This window comes from Haemaphysalis longicornis, unplaced genomic scaffold (genome assembly GCF_048455015.1).
Source record: "Haemaphysalis longicornis isolate Haplotype H1 unplaced genomic scaffold, Haemaphysalis longicornis Haplotype H1 scaffold_11, whole genome shotgun sequence".
NCBI classification, from domain to species: Eukaryota; Metazoa; Arthropoda; class Arachnida; order Ixodida; family Ixodidae; genus Haemaphysalis; species Haemaphysalis longicornis.
The window spans coordinates 5,397,879-5,406,021 of record NW_027526214.1 but is presented as its reverse complement, the minus strand read 5'-3'; the positions used below and the strand labels follow the sequence as shown (position 1 = coordinate 5,406,021).

At 50.5% G+C, this 8,143-nt stretch overlaps 1 protein-coding gene across 1 annotated transcript; it reads left to right on the top strand.

The window, feature by feature from the left end:
- The first annotated feature begins 6,306 nt into the window (after positions 1 to 6,306).
- On the top strand, positions 6,307 to 6,915 carry LOC144160817 (uncharacterized). Its single transcript, XM_077691970.1, has one exon. It carries the CDS (start codon positions 6,307 to 6,309, stop codon positions 6,913 to 6,915), a length of 609 nt encoding a protein of 202 aa, XP_077548096.1.
- Positions 6,916 to 8,143: the final 1,228 nt, after the last annotated feature.

Genomic DNA, 8,143 nt, shown 5'->3' with positions numbered 1-8,143 from the left:
ACCGGCTTTGCCGCTGTAGACTGCTGGCCTATCTTTCTGAATTTCCACAATGAGCACCTCATTTTCCTAACTTTATTACTCTGCGAGAGGCTTGCGGGGCGGTCTCTGTTGTGGCAGCCTTCAAGCCAAGGTGGCATAAGAGGGGTGCTTCAGATGTTCGAATCACGTCCCGGGTGAGAAAAGCCGGTTTTTTTGTCCCATTGTAGTCGGAGTGGCGATGCCTTCAAGTCTCAAGAATCAGGACAGCTCTAGTTAATCTATATAGCCAAGAAAGTGAAGGAGAACAAAGCCAAAATAATGTGTTTGGATATAAAATCGAAAGTAATGGGTTTGGTCTCCACCATGGGCGCGTTTTTCTTTTCTTCTTGTTTACGTATATTTAAAAATGTAAACCGCACTAACCGTAGTAAAAAAGGCCCTAATAACACACCTGTGCCTGCTTTGGCATTCCAGTCTGCAGGTCTATCTTTCGGTATTTCCCCATTATGCCCCTCATTTTCCAAATGCATTATTCTGCGCAAGCATAGCGGCGGTCTCGGTTTTTGCAGCCTTGAAGCCAAGGCGGCACACGAGGGTTTCCCACCAGTTACACTATATGCGATGCTTTAGATGTTCGAATAACGTCCAGGGGTAGTAAAGAAGACCCCCTTGTCCCAGTGTAGTGAGGGTGGCGATGGCTACCCTCTCAAGCTTCAGATAGAGTTCTAGTAAATCTATATACCCCAGAAAGTCAAGGAGCACACAGTCCCTCCGATAGAAGCAATGGTAAGGCATTCGACCACAAATAGAAAGGCGTTGGTTCGGTCCTCAATCAGGGGGCGTATTTTTTTTATATATATCTTCTTTTTTATGTATATATAAAAATGTTATCATCACTAACCGTAGTAACAAGGAGAATAATTACACCGCTATGCTTCCTTGTGCATTCTAGACTGCTGACCTATCCTTCTTTATTTCACGAAGATGCCCCTCATTTTCACAACTATATTAGTTGCGAAAGCCTAGTGAGTATCTCGATTGGGGCAGCCTTGAAGCCAAGGTGGCATAAGAGGGTGTCCCGCCAGGTAGCCGCTCATCACATGGTTTAGATGTTTAAGTCACACCCCGGGGGTTGCAAAGAAGATCCCCTTCTCCCAGTGTAGCTATAGTGGTGCTGGCTACCTCTCTCAAGCATCAGATGCAGTTCTAGCTAGTTTTAATACCCGATAAAGTGAAGCAGAACACAGTCGCCAAGATAGCTGAGTTTGACAGGCATTCGAGGTCAAATCGAAAGGCGGGGGTTCGCCCCCCTCCCCCTCTGGGCGCGTTGTTCTTTGCTTGTTTATTACGTATATTTAAAAATGGTCACTTCCCTAACCGTAGTAAAAAAGAGCCTAATAACACCCTTATGTCTCCTTCGGCATACCAGTCTGCCAACCTATCGGTATTTCTTTAATGAGCCCATCTTTTTCCTAACTATATTATTCTGCGAAAGTGTAGCGGGAGTTCTGGTTGTGACAGCCTTGAAGCTAAGCTGTCATAAAAGGGTTTTTCATTGACACTTTCAACATTTGATACAAAACAATTTTAAATCTGCTTTTATCCAATAGCTTTGCTGGCTAGCGTGGTGACCAATGGTTAAAAATACCACATTTCTCGGCTAACGGTAGACAGTAGCAAACGAAACAGGTAGAAATACTATTACTAAATTACACAATACATTTTGTGCGTCAAAAAGCGCAAATTATAATCAAACTACAGCACTATCCTGTACCATAAAACGCTTCATGGCAGCCCAAAAGTTGCTTGCGGCTATCACATCTGGTGGTATAGCATTCCAAATAGGCCGTGGCTATTTTGCCGGCAGCCGGCAGATTAGTCCGGAAGAAAAGTGTCCAGCAGTGTTTCCTTATTGGCTGACCCAGACCACGTGATTATTGTGGAGGCACAGATTCTTGCAGGTATTTTGCCGGTAGCCGGCACATGAGCTCGAGAGAAAAGTTTCCTGCAGTTTTTCGGCAATGCACCCGCAACCGGAGATGTCAGCTTGCACGCATTAGCAAACTTGTTTTTTACTGAAGTTGGGGTTTCAAATTTTGTAGCATTTAAATAGGAATCGCGAATGCCAAGCCGTGCAATCTATTTTTTGGCTTATCAAAGACCCGCCACGGTGGCCCAGTGGCTATGGCGTTGTGCAGCTGAGTACAAGGATGCGGGTTCGATTCGCGGCCATGGCGGCTGCTTACATCCCCAGGTGGTCAAAATTCATCCGGAGCCCTCCAGTACAGCACACCTCGTCGCCTGTGTTGTGTCGTCGCATTAAACACTACAACCAATCAATCAATCAATCAATCAAATTCTGCAAAGGAAACAGCAAGGAATGTTCCCTCTCTGTTAGTGTTGTCAATCATTTTGACAGAATGTAGTTTGGAACAGGGCTTTGAACCTATCAAATACGCACGGAGTTGAGTGATTTCGTTTGGATGACCTGCCTTGAGTTTGAAAGCGGGAATATAACTGATGAAGACACGCCCGCCGTAATCTTGAATAATTTTGCTGGCTCTTCTATCGCTTCGATCGTCTGCGCGTCTATTTTTCATAGCTTAACCTAATTCGCTGAACAGTATCGATCAAGCTTCTCAAGCTCGGCAAAGCTCGAAAACCTGTTCCCAACGTTCACCTCGACACCTTCGTCTGCGGTAGCATAAGCGCCCAGGGGCAGTATCGCCGGAGAACTGCCGGCAACTTTTCTTCAGGGCTTATCTGCCAGCTGCCGGTAAAATAGCCACTGCCTTCCAAATAAGAGCAGCATGAAATTGTATTAGCCCCCGACTGTACACATTTTTAACAAACGGACAGAGTGTAGCGGAGCTACGAGTTTGTGTTCGAACAGCAGCTTACTGGCGTCAGTCCTATTTGAAGATGTTATAACTCTTACTGCCGTCTTTTGTAAGTAGCTGAGAGGCTTGAAATATGTTTGGCTTGGGCCCCACGATTATACACAGTAGCTTAGATGGGTATGAACAAATGCGAAATATAGGGTACGCAAGGTGGCTGCCTTAAAACATTCGCGGGCTTTTAGTCACGTCTGGCAGCCATACGACACCTTCTGCATGTCGTATATATAGGAGATTTCAAGTTCATATCTGAGTCAAATATAACACCTAAATATTTAAACGTGGTTACTCTCTGCAACTGCTTAGACTCTAACTGTAAATTAAAGCCACAAAACTCCTGCCACTTGCCCGCTCATGACATGCTTTAGACGTTCGAGTCACGTCTCTGTAGAGGTCGCCACCCTTAAGAGCTAAGCTATTTAGTTAGGCTGCCACCAGCGTGTGGTGCCACTTATCTTGTATATATTTTCCCCAAATAAAGAGTGCGGCTTCTTTTTTCAGCTGAGCAGCTGTCTTGCGCATCGGCTCTTTCCGCGGGCTCGGGCCGCTCGTGCTTCCGCACGCTCGCGCGGCACCAGCCACGCAGCATGGTGTAAGAAGTGGCTGCGTAACGTCCCCTCATCGTGGACTCGCCTGACCGCACGACGATGGCCGTCAAGGACGGAGCACCGCCGACAACATTAGGCATCAACCTCCAGCCGCCCTTACCGTTCGACTTCACGAACCCCGGAACCTGGCCAGCATGGCTCAGCCGCTACGAGAACTACGCCGTCGTTTCGGGCCTCACACACGGGGACGGAATACCGCCCACGGCTCGAGACGTTCTCGCTCCACGCCGCTTCACTCGCCTTGTGCAGCACATTGTGCACCCGGCGGACGAACTCTATTAGTCGTGGCGTTTTCAGCGGCGCGTTCAGTTGCCCGACGGAAGCATCAGCGCCTACTACGCCGAACTGTGTAAAATGGTGAAGCAGTGCAACTATCCGTCGGCTGAGGTGGAGCAAAGACTTGTCGTGAGAGATTTGTCGTCGCCCTCAGCGACTCGCGCCTTGCGGGCCAGCTCTGCCGGAACGCGAAGGTGACGCTCTAGGAAGAATGGATGCAGGCCCATCAATCAGAACACGCCGACAAAAAAAATGTTTTCCCAAAACCGCGCTGAGCACTCCCTCGAGCTACACGACGACGCCCAACGCGATAACAAGTTCGCCTTTCGCCACCGCAACTACGATATGCTGCCTTCGCCCCCACGGAAAACAGAGTGCTCCTGCCGTCTGTCAACATGTGAATTCTGCGGCCGCGCGCCATATCCACGTTCGAACTGCCCTGCACGACACTCCGCCTGCATCTTCTGCAAAAAGAAAGGGGACTTTGCTGAAGTGTGCCGCGCTAGGAACGCTAAACACCAGATCGATTCTATTCAATTACACGCGGTTGGCCCGCCCGCCGCGGCAAAGTTTGCTGACGTCACTGTTGACAACTACACAGCGCAGTTCAAGGTCGATTGCGGAGCCGAGGTGCCCGCCGTTCCGAAAGACTTTGCTGTGTAGCCGGCCAAGGTCGGCTCCGTCAACACCCTGCTCACCGGACCTGGCGGTAAGCTGCTGCGTATGCTAGGTTCGTACATGGGAAGACTTCGGTGGCACAGAAAAATGAGCTCCCAGCGCTTGTACGTGGTCCAGTATCTCACCGTGCCTCGTCTGGTACTGCCGGCGCTTCAAGCCCTGGAAGTTGTAAAGTTTCTCGATGAACTCCAGAACCCAAAGCAACATTGCGAGCTGAGCTCTCCCAGTAATTGGGCACCCTCAAGGATGAGTACACTATCCTCCTTAGACCTGATGCCGTGCCCTTCTCCCTAAGCGTGCCTCTAAAGATTTCCATCCCGCAGCTGGAGGTCCTCCGGCACGAGCTTGACAAAGTGGAGGAAGCAGGCGTGATTTGCAGGGTCGACAATCCAACCCCGGCGTGCTCTGGTCTCTTTGTAGTCCAGAAAGTGGACAGTTCCAACCGGCTGTGCGTCGACTTGACTCAGCTGAACAAGGTTGCCCTTCGTGAAAGCCTTTTTATACCAACTGTGGAGCAAGTCTTTGGCCTCCTTGGTGATGCAACAGTTTTCTCAAAGCTGCATGCAACAGCCAGCTTCCATCATGTAAAACTCTCTGCAGACTCCCAAGAGCTCACAACGTTCATCACCCCATTTGGCCGATACTGCTTCGCCCGGCTCCCTTTTGGCATCAGCTCCGCGACCGAGCGCTTCCAAAAACAGATGGCCAGGATCCTGGAGGGCCAGGAATGAGTCGCCAGTATGTTAGACGACATTGTGTTCTTTGGGTGCACCCGCGAGGAGCATGACGACCGACTGAGCCTTGTGTTGTCTCGCCTTGCAAAAACAGGCATCACGTTAACCAAGACAAGTGTCGTTTTGGTGTCTCCAAAGTCTCCTTCCTAGGAGTCATCATTTTAGCACAACGCATCAGGTGATGTCCAGACAAGGTCGACGCAGTCAAAGCCATGGAGGCACAAACGGACATCGCAGGTGTCCAGCTACTTCTCGCAATGGTGAACCCTCTTGTCCGGTTTTTGCCTTGCATCTCAAAGGTAACAGCTCGCATCACAGCACTTCTAAGCAAACTTGTGGGTTGGGTGTAGCAGCATAAGCAAAATGCTGCATTCGAGAAAATCAAGGAACTTATGACATCAGACCGTTGCATGGCCAAGTATCATTCGTCATACACCACCAAAGTTTCGGATTACGCAAGCTCGTTTGGACTCTGCGCGGTCTTGCTGCTGACACAGCCCTCTGGAAAGCGCCATCCAGCTGCGTTTGCTTCGAGGTCAATGGCCGAGAGAGAGCACCGTTACAGCCAGACAGATAAGAAAGCGGTGGCAACGACATGGGCTATCCAACGATTTGACGAATTTGTCCGTGGCATCACCTTTCATGTCGAGACAAATCACCTACCACTCGTTTCACGCTTTGGCAAGATGGAGCTGGACATGCTGCCACCTCGCATACAGAGACTCCGGTTAAAGACCATGCGATGCCAGTTCATGTGGCTGGACGTGCCTGGAAAGCAGCTAGCTACGGCAGATACATTCTCACACATCACCCAAAAAGCGTCCCTTACCCTGGACACCGTGAAATTGTTTGGAGCTCAAGTGGTCAGCGGCATGTCAGAAGCCTTGCCACTAATCCCACAGGACTTGGGACAGGCACAAGAGTCAGATGGCGAATCTTCTGAAGTACAACAATCAGGGAGTCATTGACGTCCTCAAAAGTATCTTTTCCCGCAATGGGATTCCGCGAGAGGTCAGATCGGACAACGGTCTACCGTTCTCTTCGCGCGAGTTTGCAGCGTTTGCGGCTTCTTGCGACTTTGACCACGTCACCAGCAGCCCACACTATGCACAATCGAACTGAGACGCGGAAATAATGGTCAGGACCATCAAGGAGTTGTTCCGCAAAGCAACAGATCCTCAAATGGTCTTTCTCAGCTACTGGGACACCCCAGGAGTCGATGGCTTCACCCCAGCCCATCTCTTGAAGGGACGACAACGCCGAACCAAAGTCCCGAAACAGAACTTCGAGTTACGTCCTCACTGGTCATCGAGGAAAGATGTGAGGAAGAAAGACGCAGCCTACAAGCGGAAACAGACCCCTGACTTTAACAGGCATCACGGAGCTCCTGGTCCGCCATCGCTAAGAACAAGCCAGTGTGTCTGGGTGCAACCTGACCAGGTCAAAGCTACAGTGCTGAGCCAAGCACGACGACCACAATGCTTTATCGTGCAAACGGAGCAGGGTGGCCTCCTAGAACGCAACTGGTGTCACCTAGTCCCTTTTGCTCCAAGGGCGGAACCACCGCCGTCTGAGGAGCAAGAGCCACAGCGAACACTTCTCCTTCCGGTAGCCCGGCGTACTACCGCAGTGCAACCACCCGATTCCCTTGGACTGGCCCTGGTAGACTGTGACCGCAGTGATGGTGTGACACGAACACGTAGTGACCGCCGCCTTGTGCCTCCGGACCGCCTAAACTTGTAATGTGAAGTGTCTGGCGTCCTCCATCTTCTGTCTGGTCTTCAAGGAAGGAGATGTAGAGGTCGCCACCCTTCAGCCATTTAGTTAGGCTGCGACTCGCGTGTGGCGCAACTTATCTTGTGTATATTCTGCCCCAAATAAAGTGTGGCACTTCTTTTGTCAGCAGAGCAGCTGTCGTGCGCCTGGGCTCTTCCTGCAGGCTCAGGCCGCTCATGCTCCCGCACGCTCGCGCAGAACCAGCAACGCGACAGTCCTGGGCACTGGTCGGCGACTTTAGCTAGTTACGGTTTCTAAAATTGTGCGATCCTGGCGGCAGGGTGCTGAGGGGTGGCCCTTCTCTTTCCCTCAACGTTTCTAGCTTTCCACACCGTCAACCCTTCTGCGCCTCCTCACGAATGGGCAACAGCTGACCGGCACCAATCTTTTTTCTTTCTCTCGGCGCACACGGCGGGCCAGTTCGGTGCGTACATGAGCGAGCCAGCGTGCGAAGGATTTCGCGGTATGCCTAAACGCCTCGACGGGCTGAAACTTTCGCTGCAGTAAAAATATATTCCAATGTATTATACTCCAATGTATTGTTGGGGCATGGCAGCTCACTCAGAATGCGAAACCTGAACCCGTTTGTGTACTTCTTGCAGTTGACCGCTCTTCTGCCCTTCATGCAAACAGGGAGAGATGAGCCGGTGCTGCAGTATGGAAGAAACACCACGGACCTGCGCACACATCAGCATTTCCAAAGACCGAGTACGCATCTGATCGTAAGAAATTGCGATAGGATTCTCGACTATTATGCTTCGACAACTCTCAGCCTTCCGGCGGAAGTACAGGCCACGACGTTGGCGCTGCGGACACCTTGGGAATCTATAAAGGCTGACGGAAGACACCGACACCGCATAAGGCACGGCAGCTCACCGGGAATGCGCGACATGAACGCGTTTGTTTACTTCTTGCAGGTGAACAAACGGTACGGCAAGTTTATTCCATCAAACAACCTTTGTTTAGTTGTGCTGCGGTTCCTTCGGCTACTTTGTCCAATATTGTGCGATGTGTCTACCTGCTTCAAGAAATTTCTTATTCTAGCTGGGGTGTTGAGGGCAACCCGGCACCCGATCTCCACGAACTTTTGAAGCAGCTTCAGGCAATCACAGGGGACCTAAAGTAAATCAAAAAACAGCGCTTAACAGCCATCTACAGTAAACTGGAACGGTTAACCTCCCTAGATAACAAAGTT